Source organism: Prionailurus bengalensis, chromosome A1 (assembly GCF_016509475.1).
Source record: "Prionailurus bengalensis isolate Pbe53 chromosome A1, Fcat_Pben_1.1_paternal_pri, whole genome shotgun sequence".
Taxonomy (NCBI): domain Eukaryota; kingdom Metazoa; phylum Chordata; class Mammalia; order Carnivora; family Felidae; genus Prionailurus; species Prionailurus bengalensis.
In genome coordinates this window covers 158,194,576-158,212,816 of record NC_057343.1, presented here as the reverse complement: position 1 = coordinate 158,212,816, position 18,241 = coordinate 158,194,576, and the positions used below count along the sequence as shown (strand labels likewise).

Genomic DNA, 18,241 nt, shown 5'->3' with positions numbered 1-18,241 from the left:
ATTTTGATAGAATTTGTTCCAGAGATCCCATCAAAAGATACTTAGAATTATATCATGTTGAATTTGTGTGAATATTTCAGATGTTTATTTAGATGGGATTTTTGACATTTTAAAAAGTGCTCTCTAGTTTCATTAGATTATAAATTAATCTAGTTACATGATGTGGGCAACGTTTTATGTATTTATAATTTGATTTTTATTTTGATTTATTAAAATTTTTTTTTACATTTATTTATTTATTTTTTAAGAAACAGAGTGAGACAAAGTGTGAGTGGGGGAGGGGCAGAGAGAGAAAGAGACACAGAATCTGAAGCAGGCTCCAGGCTGTGGCAAGCGGTCATCACAGAGCCTGATGCGGGGCTTGAACCCACAAACTGTGAGATCATGACCTGAGCCGAAGTCGGACGCCCAACCAACTGAGCCACCCAGGGGCCCCTATAATTTGATTTTTAATTTAAAAATTTTTTAATGTTTATTTATTTTTGAGAGAGAGAGAGCACGAGTAGGGGAGGGGCAGATTGAGGGAGACACGGAATCCAAAGCAGGCTCCAGGCTCTGAGCAGTCAGCACAGAGCCCAACATTGGGCTCGAACCCATGAACATCGAGATCATGACCTGAGCTGAGGTCAAATGCTCAACTGAGTCACCCAGGCATCCCTACATATTTATAATTCTTTACATGGCATAAAACAGGGTCACTTTAGTGTAGTTGGGCTCCACATGGGGAGTAAATAAGTGGTATTAATTGTCCTTGATTCAAAATAAAGTAGCATAGAAATAGTTGATACTCTTGTTTTGGCTCAATTTTTTATACTGTGGTTAATGTATTTTGAGTTTCTGGAATGTTTTTTGAGCATTTTTCTGATTGCTTATGGATGTCCTTTTATCACCAGAGTCTGTGGGAACACAGACCAATTCAGAAAATTGGGGAAGAAAAGATGAAAAATTATACCTAATTATTTCTTGTGTTTTAAATTATGAATTATGAAAATTAAACCTGAATTTGGTATGTTAAAAAATTCACAGAGTTTTGGGTTATCATCCTTTTTATTTGCTTAACTACTTGATGTTTTACTTTATTTAGGTGGATAATGGTCAAGGAACAATCTGAAATTCAAGTCAAAAAGAAGGTAGAAGATAATAGGTAAAAGGTAAGTGTCCAGAATGCTGCATATGTAACAGGTAATTGGAGTCTATTTTTACTTAATGATTGTTTTTACCAATTCCTTTCAGAGGAAGGGTGGGATGATATACCTCTAGGCTGTTATGCCAGACTATAGGTCATCACAAAATACCTTTGGACTTTTGTTACTAGATTTAAAAGTATCATGTTTTGCTTTTGTGTAATTTGTTTCCATTGTCATTGTTATTATTATTTATTGTTTTGATTTTGTTACTTTTGCTGTATGGAGTCTTTGTATGTGCACCACACAATGTAGTTGAAGGTTCCATAGCTTTAGCTGGGGTATGTAGCAATTCATCCACCTACATTTGTTAGTTTCGAGGTTTAACATTTTGGCATGTTTGATACTTTGTAACTTTTTTAAGTGCAGCTGTTGCTACTTTCTATGCTTGATATGTTGAATAAAAACCCTTTTGGTTTGGTACTATAAGCCCTTTAACTGAGTGAAAGTGTGCAAAAACGAATACTTTTTTTTTTTTTTTTAAAGAATGACATGAGATTGAGAAGAAAAAAATAGGAGAGATTGTCAGGGGAAAGTGGGTGCGGCTGTGGATGACCATTAAACACACTTTGTGGAAGAATATTAAAGACACTTAAGAGAGCTAGATTTTACTTTGACATCTTGGATGTGCGTGAAACAGAGGGAAATGTCCCAAATACAGGTGTATGTGGTTACATGGAATCATTTTTTAAGTAGATTTTTACCTTTGTTTGTTGATACCTTGTGGAAGGTTAGTACTTAGGAAAATTTTTTTAGAAAATGAATGGATGAGCCTCTCTCTTCTCCACCCCAGCTCCCAAAATAGGAAGAAGGTTTTAGGCCTAGAAAGGGACAGATTATTTTGTCTTTTCAAAAATAGGTTAATCTCCTGAAACTGATCTATGTCTATATATCTACCTTGTCCATATCTGTATATCTCTACCTGTATAAATGTTTTGTGAAGAGAGAGGGCCTCAGTGCTAGCATATTATGCTAAATTCCAAATCACGTGAAGGATTAGGAAGAGAAGACTAGCAATTCCACTGCAGCAAGAGTAATTGTAATTACATGTAGGGACATATAGGGATATGGAAGGGTATTAAACATTAATTGGTTACCAAGGGAACAATGGAGTTTATCTATTGTGGTCTTTAAAAATAACTCATGTAGAGGCATTTAACAGCTCTGTGTTGGCTGCTGTATTTAAATCTAAACTTGTCTGTCTGTCTGACGTTTAAGGTCTTCTGTAGTCTTGTGCTCTACATTATCCACCAAGCCTTGTTTTCTTCTTGTCCTCAGCAAGTCCCTTTTGTTCCACACTGCTCAGTTTTCTCATTGTTTCCTACACGTGTTCATTCCTATTTCTCTGCCTTGGCTAATGCAGTTGCTTCTGACTGGAGCAATCTCTTTCCTCCCAACATTCTTAAATTCTGTGTTTTCCTAGTACCCCTTAATTACTTCACATCACACTTTTCCTTCTTTGAACTCCTATTGCAGTTGTACTCATTATCCATAGTTACTGTTTGATTCTCTAATGACTCATGTGTTTTAGGTCTTTCTTTTGATTTAGATTATGTTCTTTAGAACAAGAGCCCTTTTTTCTGTGTGTGTGTGTGTGTGTGTGTGTGTGTGTGTGTGTGTGTGTGGTTTGCAGTGCATAGTTTGGGAGTTGCATGTAGGATAAGTGATGGCTGGTTTTACCTTGTTTTTATTGTCTTTTTAAATTTATTATTGTGAGAGACAGAGAAAGCAAGCGGGAGAGGGGCAGAGAGAGCGGGAGACACAGAATCCGAAGCAGGCTCCAGGCTCTGAGCTATCAGCACAGAGCCCAACAAGGGGCTCAACCCACAAACTGTGAGATAATGACCTGAGCCCAAGTTGGCCACTTAACCAACTGAGCCACCCACGCACCCCAGTTTTACCTTGTTTGAACGTGCTTCCACTCAAGTGTTGGATGATAGAAAAGATGGTGATCCTTTTCCTTGTAAAGTTGAATTTTTCCGTTTGCTTTTGTTTAGACTTAAAACTGTTTTTGTTCCTTTTTAATTTTTTTTTTCCTCCTTGGATGTCTCTTGTAATCCCTTGCTGTTGGTCCAGATTAGTTGTTATCATCATTGATTTATCTTCTGTTTTAATCTGCAGAGTTACCTAGCCAAGATAACTTTGGTGTGAGAAAATTTGAAATCAGCATTGAAATTTATTGCCTGTTCCGGTCAAAGTCTGTAGGCTATAGAAAAAAGAAATACTGAAGTTTGCATCTATAAATGTATACCAAGATAAACTCAGGTAAGAGAGCAGTTTCTAAAATAAGAGCATATGAAATATGCTGCTTTAATGTATAATTAACATAATTAGGCAAAAAGTCATTTTTCTGTGTATTTAAGGAGCCTGATTCTAGTTGCAGATAAATTGATTTATGACATGTTAATTTTTGTATTACTTTCCACCTAACATTTTTTAAGTCAAAAGGATTGGGTTTTTTTTCTTTTTTAATTTTTTTTTCAACGTTTTTATTTATTTTTGGGACAGAGAGAGACAGAGCATGAATGGGGGAGGGGCAGAGAGAGAGGGAGACACAGAATCAGAAACAGGCTCCAGGCTCCGAGCCATCAGCCCAGAGCCTGACGCGGGGCTCGAACTCCCGGACCGCGAGATCGTGACCTGGCTGAAGTCAGACGCTTAACCGATTGCGCCACCCAGGCGCCCCAGGATTGGGTTTTTTTTTTGTTGTTGTTGTTCTTTTGCTTTTTATTCCTTACTTTCTTAAACTCCTTTGATCTGCACTTCTGCTTTAGCCTCTTTGGGTATACAGGGTGTCACTGTACCATGTCAGTGAGCCATCTTCTTGGTTCATCTTGCTACTGTGAACATCTGCAGTCTATAATGACTTCATATTTACCCAGGTTTGTTTCCTGATGAGATTGGAGTTCAGTGGAGTTATCAAAAAATACAAGTGTTTCTTTTTTTCAACATTTAGTTGTGATTGAATTTGACTTGTTTACCCGATATCAGAGTAAGTTGTGAAATCTTAAGGTATGTTAGTTCATTTAAAATTAAATTAACTAGGTGCACCAGGGTGGCTCAGTTAAGCGTCCGGCTTCAGCTCAGGTCATGATCTCACAGTTTGTGAGTTCCAGCCCTGCGTCAGGCTCTGTGCTGACAGCTCAGAGCCTGGAGCCTGCTTCAGATTCTGTGTCTCCCTCTCTCTCCCTGTTTGTGCTCTATCTCTCTCTCTTTCAAAAAAAAACATTAAAACAATTTTTTTAAATTAAATTAACTAGCTTATGAGGTACCCGAGTGGCTCAGTTGATTAAGTGGCCGACTTGGGCTCAGGTCATTATCTCACAGTTCGTGAGTTTGAGCCCTGCATCAGACTCTGTGCTGACAGCTCAGAGCCTGGAGCCTGCTTTGGATTCTGCCCCTCCCCTGCTCACACTCTGTCTCTGTCTCTCAAAAATTAATAAATGTCAAAATAATTTAAAATTAAATTAACATACCTTAAATTTAAATGAAGAAATATTTTACCTACCATTTGAAATATCTTTTTATGGTTCAAATTAGTGCATAATCATCTAGCATTTTCATTGCCTTCATTTAAGTGTAAACATCGCATTTATTTCTCTCACAGAATTTATACTACTATAACTCTGCATGACACTTACCATGAAGAAAGTTAATTTATAATTTATAGAAACCAGCGTTAAAACAATATTTGGGCTTATTCTACTAAATCTTGCTTAATGTAGAATTGGATTGAGGTTGATGTGTATTTTGGGTCCTGTACATTATATCATCTGTGTTTTATCCTACTATATGAAGAATGAGTATAACTCAAGTGCAACTCAATTTTAACAAATATTTATTAATGTGTCCAACTTGTCAGATAATAGGTGCTGGCAATAATACAAAGTAGTACACAACACAACTACAGACAGAAATCCCTGCCTCCATGGAACTTATATTCTCCTGGGTTTGGGGGAACAGATAGTAAATAAAAATAAGTAAAATATATAGTGTAAAAGATGCTAAATGTTAGGGATGCAGTTAAGGCAATATTGGGGTTGGGTGTTGGGGGTGAGGAAGTGTTGAAATTTTAATTAGCTTGGCTAACCAAGGTTTCACCAAGCAATGACATTTGAATAAAAATCTGAAGAGGTAGGGGAATATGCTATATGTACCTTAAGGTGGAAAGAATCTTCCAGGGAGAAGGAATTGCATATGCCTTTTTCAGATAATTAAGTTTGTTGGAACTATTATAATTAGGCAGGTATTATTATAGGTTCACTCAGGATTTTTATTTTGACAGAATGTCCAGCAAGGAAGTAAAGACTGCTCTAAAAAGTGCTAGAGATGCAATCAGAAACAAAGAATACAAAGAAGCTTTGAAACATTGTAAGGTAACCAATGTTTTGTTTTGTTTTGTTTTTCCTTCCACGGTGAAAGTGTGTTTCCCATTCACAAGCATTATGGATATAATAAGTGTATCATTTATTGTCTAAATATAACAAAATGCCTGGGTTGTTTAGTAGCACCATTAGAATGGTTGTGCTAGGACAAACTACTTCACCATTCTTAATTTTGTCTCTCTCTGTATTGGTAACTTATCAAAGTCATATTCTTAAAACCTGAATACCTCTGTGGTATCTTTTGATGGGCTGTACTATGGAGCACTACTGTATCACAAAGTTCTTCTTCTTTAATGGTATGTTGACATTGTAATTCTATTTGGTTTGTGAATGGGAGACTCAAGATTCTAAACCCCTTTGTATGCTGCTGATGGGAATGTGCCTGTCCAGAGGGAGGAATTGTATGTGCAGGAAGGAGAGAGTAGTGGTGGAAGTGAAGTCCTTGGGAAGGGAAGAGAGGATGGGATCCCAAGTTTGAGAGGAGAGTCTTGATACTTCTTCCATCTTAGCAGGAGGAAAGATAGGTGTAAATCCAGATTTGTAGATTTTCAGATTTATAGATTTGGGGGTAGGAAGAGGGGCATGTTCCCCTCTGATGTCTTCTATTTTCTTAGTGAGGTATAAGCTGAAAGTGGAAGAGCAATTGCATAGGAGGTTTGAGACGAAGGAAGGTACGAAGTAGTTGTTATTTATTGGGAAAATGAACTTACTAGTGAGGTTTGGAAAGGATTGCCAGGCCCTACTGAATGTCCATTTGAAGTTTCATGTTATTGAAGGGACATCAGTGAAGCAAGTTGTGTAGCTTCTCCCTTCATGTTCAACTTCTTAGGCTTAGAAATGGGCATGTTGTGGGTCAAGTATGAATGTTGAGAAAGATGATGGAGAAGAGAGGAGAAGGAGTTGAGGATGTTTGCAAGGGAGTGATGAAAGTGATGGGTCAGGGGAGTCTAAGCTGGGGAAGGAGGAATGAGAATTGAGAAGTGGGGCAGTAGTAGAAAAGAGGGTGGGGTCAACTAATTGGACATATCAGAGGTTAAAGCATTGTTAACTTTGGTAGTTACCCCATTTGTTGGGTTTTTGGGAGGCAGCATTGTTGGATAGAATGGAATTTGTGCTATATAGATTGGTGACAGGTTGCTAGAAGTGTTATGTGGATGTGTATAAAAATAATAATCTGGCTCAACTCATGTCAATATTCTTTTTTTCTCTAGAATATGTAAAATCTTAACTGATTTCATTTTAGCTACTAGTTTTGTTTTCTTACACTAGAACCTTTTGGTTTTCTATTTCAAACTTTTACCTTAGCAAATAGCTGTTATTTCTGAAAGCGGTAGCTCTACATATAATTTTTATTCCCGTTGACAGGTGGTGTTTAAACATTCATCACCACTATTTATTTTGAACATATTTGATATAGTCACATTGGGGTCAGTCTGCTTTCTTACCCTACAATTTCAGTGAAAACTCTCATCTGTCTAAGAGAGGGCAATGTTGTCATAGTGAAAGAAAATGTGGGAATTGGTTAGGGTGAAATGATATGGAAAACAGTTTTGTGAATTGACCTGTAACAGTGTGGAGTGGAAGCAGGCAGGATGGTTGGGTGGTATGAATACTTTCACTCTTTTTACACAGCATTTTCAGGGAGCATGGGGAGGCATTTGATGGAGGCATCAGGATTACTTGGGCAGCTTTTAAAAAATATGACTCATATTTTTGACCTGTTAGATTTATTGATCCAGTTGCACTCCTCCTCTCCTTGAGGAAACTAAAGACCAGAGACGTTAGGTGGCTTTCTTAAGATTGCTCAATGGCAGGTCCAGATTTCCTGACACTCAAGTAGACTGTCTTTAGTTGCTTTTTACCCATTAGCTTCCAAAATTTAATGACCTGCTCTTTTAATTTTTTTAATCAGACAGTGTTAAAACAAGAGAAAAATAACTATAATGCCTGGGTTTTTATTGGTGTTGCTGCAGCCGAGCTAGAACAACCCGATCAGGCCCAGGGTGCCTATAAGAAAGCTGCTGAACTAGAGCCAGACCAATTGCTGGCTTGGCAGGTATGTACAAATTTTGTGCCCTATATTATAGTAAAGAAGTTTTTCCCCTTTTTTAAAAATATAGGTAACAGCTTTAAAATAGGCATTTAAACCTTTATTTAACCTCAGAAGAAAAAAAATTTAAATGTATTGGTTTTCTAAACCAGCAAGTTAGTTAAAAAAAAAAAAAAAAAAGATGCCAGTGAAGCTGTTTTCCATTATTTAACATCCAAGCCAATGGATTATTTCTAAATGTGAGGATAAGAATTGAAATATGATTATGTAAATCTCTAACTTAATTATGTGTGTATATGAAAGACTTATCAAGAATATTCTTTATGCTTGAGGGAAACATGTATATTAATATGTTTTGTAAAAGTAAAGTATAAAAAATGTGCAGTCTGTTTTGAATACGAGTGAAATTCTTTTTTCTTATTTAATGGTCTTCATGTTTTTTGTTGGCTTCTCCAACTTCTTCATATTTAATAACTTTGTTTCCTATCTAACCACATCTTAGAAACTGTGATTTCTAGTAGATAGTAGGAGAACATGAACCTGTTTGCCTCATGTTATGTGAACAAGAACATGAGTGGGGGTATCTGGTGACACACTTAGGGAGATGCCTGCTTTTATTATGTATTGATTGATTTAGGATATGTGATCTTTAATTGAAGCAAAAATTACAGTCTCCACAAAACTCTTGGATTTTTTTTATTTGGCCATATAAAAGTAGGGTCATCTGGTAATGTCTTAAGAGTTAAGATTATATAATCATTCAGAAATATTTTTTGTTGTAAAACACTTCAGATGTATTTTCGGAAGTAAAGACAATGGTATAATGAGCCCCTCTGGCTATTACCTAGCTTCATTAAAAATCCACACATTTCAGTATTTTTTCATCTATACTTTCATCTATTTTCCCTCACCCTTAATTATTTGGAGGCAAATCCCAGACATATTGTTTATTTGTAAATTACATTTTTTTTAATCACGAATAATCTTTATAGATTGTCACTTTGTTTAGCAAAATGAATGTGAGAATGTTGTACTTTTTGGAAGAATAATCTCTATTGTTTCCTCTTTTAGGGGTTAGCAAGTTTATATGAGAAATGTAATCACATAAATGCTAAGGAAGACTTACCTGGTGTTTACCAAAAGCTCCTGGATCTTTATGAGAGGTAATCACTGTATGGGGAAAGGCAGTGTCTTTAAAGTTTTAATTGAAATAAACTGATAAAAACTTATATAGAAGTACTCCAGACATTTACTGGGAATTGAGAAGCATTTTTCTTTCATACTTTGGTTATAGAATTCCTTGATTGTGACTGAAACAGAATCAAAACACGATTAATAAGAGGACTGATTAATCTGGGAACTTTGATATAATTTTCAGTTAAGACCATGGAAGATATTATTTCTTAAACCTTTTATTTTTTAATGGGAGGCTCATTTTATAAAATTTTCTTGTGGTATGAAAGAGGATATGTTCTAATTTAAAGAAGATACGTTCTAATTTAAGATAATGCCTGAATGTATTACTGGGATTTATTAATTTTAGTATCTTAAGTCCTTGGTTGTTTTCAATAATCAGATTCAAAATCATTTTTTTTTTTTTTTTTTTATTCCAAGTGTTGACAAACAGAAGTGGTGTGATGTCTGTAAGAAACTTGTGGATCTATATTACCAAGAAAAGAAACACCTAGAGGTTTGTAAATGATTTGCTGGACTGGTAGGCTTCTTTTAATGAAACCATTATTTAAAAAAAGCTTTCAGGGTGCCTGAGTGGCTCATTGGTTAAAGGTCCAACTCTTGATTTCAGCTCAGGTCATGATCTCACTGGTTTGTGAAATTGAGCCCCATGCATCGGGCTCTGCTCGGTATTCTCTCTCTCCCTCTCTCTCTGCCCCTCCCCCACTTATGAATGTGCGCTCTCTCTCTGTCTCTCTCTCTCTCAAAATAAATAAATAAACATTAAAAAAAAGAAAACTTTGATTTTAGCTTGAGAGAAAATTTAAAAAATTACTATGTAGTATGATATTAAAAGAATATAGAGAAATAATACCAATTACCGTATTTTGGAACTTTGAAATTTTAGTTGTCATAACTTCCAAACCCTTTTGAAACTAGGCAGGGATAAATAAATAAACAGAGGCATCATCTGTAGAATTTAGTGACGTGTTTGTAGTGCACCCATAGTGGATGCTCTAAGTTAGGAAGTTTGGGGGGTGTAGTCTTATTCCAGTTTCTACTCTGGTATCTCAGTCGTACTTCTAAAGTAAGGGCTATGTGGATTTATCTAGTCACCTTTTTTGTAGAATTCAGAGTAAATGGAGTTCTGGGCTTTTGCTGTTTTATGTATTAGCAGATGAAAATATGGCTATTTGTAGATTTTATATTTTTTGCACTGGCGTTTTTGATATTTAAGATAAAATAATGATTTAAATCTCCCTCTTCATAGGTGGCCCGAACATGGCACAAATTGATAAAGACACGGCAGGAGGAAGGTGCAGACAACCAAGAGCTTCATCAGCTGTGGAGGAGATTGACTCAGTTGCTGGCTGATAGTACTGAGGATCAGAATAATGAGACCCAGCAATTGGTATTAACCCATTTATTCCCTACAGTTTGTGTCATGAAAATTGATCATTGAATTGAATTTAGCAAATGGAAACATAATAGTGTAATATAGAAAAGTGCCGTATGTCAAAATTGTTATCAGAGTTCAGTTTTAAATTGATAGAAGTTCTTGCTGACACCGTCAGAATTATTGGCCTGCAGTCTCATACTAAGTCCGGACAGAGTGGAATTGGTACTTAGGGTATCATAATTTCCTTCCTTGTGTTCATAAGAATCCACAATAAATCAGTTATGCCATCACTGTGAAAAAGAAACTATGAGCTTGGCTTTCACAAAACTACGGTAATTTCTAAAGTTGTACTTACTTAAAGATATGTTTCTTTATATTTTTGAAATAAGAGTACTGAATTATTTTGAGGTTTAGTAACTCGAATATTTTGTTTATGATTTTGAACTGTAGTTGGAAAATGTCTTATTCTGCTTTTTTACACTTCTAAGTTTAAAAGTAAACTTAATTTCTTATAATAAATAATCACTCACTGTACACTTGTAACTTGAATGGACTATTTATTTATTTTAATTTTTTAAAAGTTTATTTTTGAGAGAGAGAGAAAATGCACAGTGGGGAAGGGGCAGAGAGAGAGGGAGACACAGAATCCAAAGCAGGCTCTAGGCTTTGAGCTGTCAGCTCAGAGCCCCATGTGGGGCTCGAACCCACAGACTGTGAGATCATGATTTGAGCCCAAGTTGGATGCTCAACCAAATGAGCCACCCAGGCACCCGAATGGACTTTTTAAATATAAGCAGTTATAGGGGCACCTGGGTGGCTCAGTCAGTTAAGCATCCGACCTCGGCTCAGGTCATGATCTCACGGTTTGTGGGTTCGAGCCCCACATCAGGCTCTGTGCTGACAGCTTGGAGCCTGGAGCCTGCTTCTGATTCTGTGTCTCCCTCTCTCTCTGCCTCTCCCCTGCTCACCCTGTTTCTCTCTGTCTCTCAAAAATAAATAAATGTAAAAAAAAAAAAATTAAAAAAAATATATAAGCAGTTATAGACTGTAAAGGATGGGAAGTTCATTTTTTTTGTATGTTCATTTGTTCACTCATTAATTTATTCTTTTATTCAGAAAATACTTATTAAGAACCTACTATATTTGTCAGGCAGTGTCCTAAATGCTGGAGATAAAAATAACAAAAATAAGATTTGCATTTGTCTGTGTGTTGGTTTATCTGTGTATAGATTTAGTTGTGGAAAAAATTGAGCAGTGACAAAATTAAGTGGTTTGCCAACTTCTCTCTCTCTTTTTTTAATGTTTATTTATTTTGAGAGAGAGAGAGACAGAGACAGAGCGTGAGTGGGGGAGGGGCAGAGAGCGAGGGAGACATAGAATCCTAAGCAGGCTCCAGGCTCCAAGTTGTCAGCACAGAGCCTGATGCGGGGCTCGAACCCACCCACTGGGAGATCACAACCTGAGCCGAAGCCAGATGCTTAACCGACTGAGCACCCAGGCACCCTGCCAACTTCTCTTAAATGATATCTTTATATTATGACATCATGTAAGTATAGGTTACCAGAATATCAAACATATACCAAAATAAGTAAAAAAAAATTTTTTTTTTGAATTATCTGTTTTCTCCTCTATGAAAGAGAACTAATTATACTTGCCATGTTAAGACTTGATTCTTAACTGTTAAAATATGAAAAGAGGATTTTGGCGGTGGGGTTATTTTCACCTTGAATTCTAATGATAATTTTGTTTTATTTAAATGTGTTCATGAAAAAAGACATCACTTGTTTTCCAGATGATAATTTCATTACTATTTTTTTAAACCCCTTGTGCTAAACACCATAAGTTAGGCTTCCTTTTTTGCAAGATCATTAACTTAATCAGAACAGTAAAATTTTACTTATTTATGTAGACTTTATACTATACTGTACAAAGAAAATTGGAAGTAGTGAACTGTATTATGAGTTTTCAGTATGAAGTCATGGAGATTCATTTTTAAAAATGGTAGAACTTCTGTAATTAATTGAATAGTATCCTTTAAAATGCTTGATTTGGGTTCTAGTATTGCTATTCTTGCTCAAATACATTTAGAAAGCTGCTTTTGGTATTTTCTTCAAAATCACTTAGTAATACTGGATAAAAAGTGATTTCATTATAGTTTAGTCATATTTCTGGTTTTATTTTGATAAAAGCATAACTTCATAAAATTTGTTTTTTAAGACTGAAGATTTCCTACCATTGAAGATGTTCCAAAGGACATGCTGGTGATTTTGGTAGAGATATTTTAAAAATGGTCTGAGCAGTAGCAGTTACACTGCTATTCACGATTATACCTCTCCAGTTGACTACTTTATAGGGAATAGCAAGCACTTACAAGAATGTTTTGTTAAATTCATAATGCTGATTTATATAGTTACCCTCATTAGTTCAGTGCAGTCTCCTGGCCAGTTGGGGTTAAACTGTATTCAAAAACCGACGTGCCATTTTTTTTTTTCTTCATGAAATTGCCAAAGCCAGATAATAAAATACATTTGCAATTAGTTGAAGTTGTATCTTGTATAAGTGAGTCTTACATGTTCAACTGTTTACTACATTTGTCATTTCAATATGCTACGGATGATAGGTTTTTTGTTTGTTTCAGCTTTTAACTGCTTTTGAGAATGCACTGGGCTTATCAGAAAATATTCCTAGTGAAGATCACCAAGTACTTTATAGACATTTCATTCAGTGTTTATCCAAAGTAAGTTGATTTTTAAAAATCTCTGATGTGATGTTTATATTCTAATTAGGAAAGTGTTCACAAGTATATTTTACTATTACTTAGTTTATTTTACTTTGATATTTTCTAGTTTCCTCATGAAATTGCTAGGTTGAAGAAGGCCTGTGAAGGAATGATAAACATCTATCCCACTGTACAATATCCATTAGAAGTGCTTTGTTTGCATTTGATTGAATCAGGTAATTTCTTCTTTATTATATTGTGTGTCCTAAAAGTGTATGAGCATGTGAGAGTGATGTTGCTATCAATAAAAAAATTGTTTCAGTGCCTACAGTGTGCCAATGTATTGTTTGAATATTTCTGGACATAAAAGGAAGTACAGTATGAAGGAAGTACGCACATGAAGAGGCTAATAAATGTAGGAAAGTATAGTGACACAGAGGAATTATGAATTCCTGAGTTCATTGTAGATCACTGAAGTCTTTTGGAAGGTGAGAATTGAGGAGAGTCTTAAATTTTCCATACAAATTAGAAAAACTGGAGGAGGTGAAAGGAGCTCTGAGGGCATGAACAGAAGTATGGAGAGAGCTAGGTTGCAATTTTTCGGAATAGTAAGATAGTTTCACTTGCTCTACTGGAAGGAATAACTTAAGATAGATTTTGGTTGCATAGGTTAGACCATATTGCATAGGGCTATGAATGTCATGCAAAGGGTTTTGTGAACCATGCACATTCTCAGTGTTGATGTTATGTTGCAGTGTCACAGGTACATAGTTACACATGCTGTAATACTATAAAGTAATGGAGCTTATAAATGATCTCCTTTTTTAATGAAATAGAGTAGATTCAAATCAGAGATTATGTCTTAACGTATGCCTCTCCTTTCCTGGGGAGAGGAGAGAGAACTGATGACACCCAACTTGCTAGGAGTTGTCAGAACCTGTGTCTGCCGACATCTTGTGCCCAGGGCTGGTGTTCAGTCTGTTTACAGGAGGTTGACCCAGTTGGTTTTCACACCAGTCTCTGTCCTTTCTGTCAGTATCTGTGCTAAGTAGATTGTTTTTCATATAATTTGACCATCACTTTTGTCCATGCCTGTATTCAACTGATGTGAACAAAGTTCATAGAAATTAGTCACTGAAATGGAAGTAATTTGTGTTAGTGATTATAAATTATTGCAGAGCTTTACTAATTGTTTTTACTTTGTTGCTAAATGAGTAGACCTGTGGGAATGCTTTATGTATGAATAACCATCACATGTTTCATTATAGAAAAATTGTTGAAAACTAGGGCTAGAGGTGACCGAGGGAAAATGCCTGTTGGAAAAATATCATTGCATCTATCTTGGCTCTCCACTTTAAGTTTCCCTTCTAGTTCTACTTGTACTTTTTCCCGGCTGGTGTCTGAATTTAGATTCAGAACTGTTACCTTCAGTCTTATTTTTTTTTTGTGAGAATTAAGCAGATCCCCTTTTCTTTAACTGACTCAGAAACAGACTTGCAAGAGCACTTTTCACTAATGTGAGAGAAGAACTACTAATTGTTTCAGTCAGTCAACTTATGAAGTATAAAATCAAACTAATACGGTAGTATGCAGGATAGATTGTATAGAAGATAGACTAGATTGGGTAGACTAAATGATCTTGGGAATGAATGAACTGTGAACATATGTGAATATGTTCTACTGTAACAATAGAAAGTAACACCTGAATGAAAATAAAATAGAAGAGATTTGTTAGAGGTAAATGGAGGAAGAATATAATTTTACTTTTAGCTCTCTTGAAAAGTTGGTCTAATATAGAATGATCATCTGTAAGAAAGTTGAGTGGTGGAGAGGAGATGTTAGTGGACAAAGGGAAATGTCCATCTGGCTTACAGATGAGAGATCTGTACTAAGACTAGACATAAGGTTTAGAGATCACTTGCATGTTGGTTAAAGTGAAGTGTGTGACTTCAGAGGATGACTAAAGTACAAAAAGCTGAAAACTGGCTTGGGTGGTGCTGGATGGCTTAAAGGGAAAGGGAGGAAGAAAGCAAAGAGGAAAGTAGAAAACAGAGATGCAGAGAAATCTCACAGGAACATGGAGGAAACTGATGTGAAGTAACAGAGAAGGCTCAAGGAAAGAACATTTCAGAAAGATCTTCATTGACATATTGAACAGCTAATTTTATGATCGGGAGGCCTTTATTTAGGGGTATTCTTTCTAACCAAGGTGATTGAATTGGAACTTAGATTTCAGTGATGGGAAAAGAGTCCAAAGAAGTGGTTAGCAGATACTAAAAGAAGCAATCTAGGGATTTGACCGATTGTGTTTAAGGGAAAGGAGGAGGAAGGATACAAAGGGGATGGTAAACTTTTAGAGGAGTAGGAGGATTATAGTCATGTTGCCTGCGAGGAGAGTTTCAAGAAGAAAGGGCTAGTTAACATTGTTAATTTGTATTGAGGTCAAGGAAGATGAGGCATAATAAGAAACTTTCAGTATGAGGAGCATACTTGTGAATTTTTGTGGGTTTTCTTTTTCCACTGACAGGAAACATAGTTCCAAAATTCACCTAGTTTCTTCAGATTTTAACATGAGACCCAATAGGTTCCCAAGATAAATGGGCTGATTTTTGTAGTTGGCCTCTGGTACCCATCCCTCCACCCCTTTTTCTACTCTTAAAATTGCTATTGAGAAAGTAATGGCTATTGTTCACCCTTTTCTCTCTATTTTCTTTCAGCTATTAGGTTTTTATTATTCCCTTATTCTTGACCTGCTCATGGGCCAAATGGCACAAGACAATACTTGAAATTTCTTTTTGAAGACTGATTGAAAGCTTTCTCAATAAGCACATGTATGCCTATAATGTAGATTTGTTGAATAAACATGGCCCCTGTATTTCCAAAAGATTACAAAATTATAGAAGAAATTAGATCAACAAAGTCAGCAGTTTTGCACGTAAATTCAGTATTTGACAAAGCATTCTAGTAAAGAGAGAGCAAGTGGGTTATGCTAAATGATTAGAGAGTGTGTTGGTTTACGTGAAAAAAAATCATCCTTGGTGAGGGTATTTTGTAGAACTGAAAGAAAGAGAGGTTTATATCCTGGTAAAGGGGAGTGGGTAGGTGGATATTCACACATATGGTACATCAAGGAAGAGTTTTTTCTTTGTGGGATCTTTGGCTGTAAGAATTTGTGGGATGGAGTGGTTCAGGCTTAGGTACATTCTAAAGTAAAGCATCATTCTTGGCATAGAACTTTGACAGTTAATGCAGGACAGTAGGGAGCTGTGGTTAAAGATTTCTTGTTTTCTTTTCATTGCTTCTCTAAACCAAACTTTCTGTGTATTAAGAACTTGTGAAAATCTGTAAGGTCTTTCAAGACTGACCTATCCTCCTCCAGTGTGCTTTAGTATCTGCAGAATGTGGTACTTCACAGCAGTTAATCACTGGGTTCTCTTACACTGGGGACAAATAATATTTGGTTCTCTTTTGTCCTCCTTTGCATGTTGAGACTTGAAGATTCATTTTCAAAATGACTCAGTTTATAAAGCTTCACATAACAAGTAGTGAATAGCTTTTACAGTTGTCAGCCGGTAAAATGTTATTTTGTGCTAAATGACCTCAGTTTATTTTATTTTGCTTTATAGCTGAAATGGGGGAGGATAATAAAGCTTGGTTCTTCAAATCCAAACATGAAAAAGCTCAAGATTGTGTGCTCTGGAAATATTAGAAAATCTGTATGCAAATAAAAAAATGAGTACATGCTGTTTTGTTTTGTTTTTTCCCAAAGCTAGGTTTATTTAAAACAAAAATTCTATAGTAGTGATCAGTTTCTTTGTGATGTCAGCAATTGATTAGTTATTTTTAAAAATCACGTTGTTTTGGTGGTAAACTTTAGGAAACGGAATTCTCATCGGTATTACTGAGCATCTATCCTGAACCTCTTCAGAACACCTTTTATTCTTGGAGATTTAGCATTCGTTGGCCCCAAATCTAACTTGTTTTATTGGCAAATAAAAATAATATTGTCAGACTTGTTTTCAGGTTGTTAAATCTGGAATCTTAGGCTCTTTTAAATGTTAAAAAGAGCAGATAAATAAATGATTTTCTATTCAAAAGAATTCACGTTTATTCCTGTTTCTAGTCTCCACCTATTATTCAGCTAGTATTCTCAACAAGAGTTAGTATGGAGAAGAGGGGTGAGGATTGAAGCTTTGGAATATCCCTCATTTCTACATAGGATCAGTGATGTTGTTACTACCGTTGATGGTTTGGGGGAACACTAGAGAAAATTCCTCTTTGTCATATGTAGAGAATATGTTTCCCAAGGCTAGAACATAGTCTATTCAAATCTCTTGATTTCTGAAATTGTGCTCCCAGATGTTAAGGAAAGTTTATCTTGTTTTAAAAGTTTCTCTTGTTCATCTTAGCCTTTTAGAAACTGTTTTCATCTACCTACCCATACTTTGTTTACCTTTGTAAGTTTTCAGGTACCGTGCTTATGGATGATCTTGAAAGATGCATGGTTGGCTTCTCTTGTTTCCATCACAGGTGTGTTTTCTGTAATAAGGGCAGTTTATGTGGCCAAGGTAGTCTCTCACGAATTACATTTCTATGGAATAAGAGAGTTTTGATTCAGATAGGTAGAAATTTAAGAATTTATTTTTTTTAAATGTTTTATGCATTTTTTTGAGAGACAGAGACAGACAGAGAGAGAGTGTGAGCATGGGAGGGGCAGACAAAGAGAGGAAGACACAGAATCCTAAGCAGGTTCCACGCTGTCAGCACAGAGCCTGACAGGGGGCTCGAACTCATGATCCGTGAAATCATGACCTCAGCTGTAGTCAGACAATTAATTGACTGAGCTACCCAGGCGCCCCTGTAAAAAATTTTTAAAAAATATTTATTTTTGAGAGGAAGAAAGAGAGAGAGAGAGAGAGAGAGCAAGAGTGTGCATGGGGGAGGGACAGAGAGAGAATGGGACAGAGACTCCCAAAGCAGGCTCTCTGCGCTGGCAGTACGGAGCCATATGCAGGACTCGAACTCAGCAACCATGAGATCATGATCTGAGCAGAAGTCGGAAGCTTATCTAAGCCACCTAAGTGCCCCTAAAGGAAAATTTTAATAGCTATTTTATTTTCTTTTCTAGAAGGGTGAACATTTTTATTTTTCCATAGTAATTCTCAGCTATTACTTATTAGCAGACTAAGTCTTTTGGAGGATCAGTTCATAATGGTGTTCTTAAAGGACCATTACAATATTTAATGGATGTCTATTGTATACAAGATACTATGCTAGTCCCTACCCTCCAGAAGTTACTGTTTAGCTATAGATGTAGAAACACAGGAGATA

The 18,241-nt window shown here is 36.0% G+C and overlaps 1 protein-coding gene across 2 annotated transcripts in view; it reads left to right on the top strand.

Moving 5' to 3' along the window:
- The window catches only part of TTC37 (tetratricopeptide repeat domain 37), an 87,364-nt gene that overhangs the window by 5,019 nt on the left and 64,104 nt on the right, over positions 1-18,241 (top strand). The window contains exons 2-10 of one of the 2 annotated variants that reach the window (XM_043593865.1): positions 1,085-1,151; positions 3,306-3,449; positions 5,470-5,560; positions 7,482-7,625; positions 8,691-8,782; positions 9,234-9,309; positions 10,063-10,203; positions 12,830-12,928; positions 13,038-13,146. In XM_043593865.1, coding sequence (XP_043449800.1) covers positions 5,471-5,560; positions 7,482-7,625; positions 8,691-8,782; positions 9,234-9,309; positions 10,063-10,203; positions 12,830-12,928; positions 13,038-13,146 — 751 coding nt within the window. In that variant the 5' untranslated portion in view covers positions 1,085-1,151; positions 3,306-3,449; position 5,470. The remainder of the gene's footprint in view (positions 1-1,084; positions 1,152-3,305; positions 3,450-5,469; positions 5,561-7,481; positions 7,626-8,690; positions 8,783-9,233; positions 9,310-10,062; positions 10,204-12,829; positions 12,929-13,037; positions 13,147-18,241) is intronic. The other variant, XM_043593854.1, reaches the window with a different exon arrangement.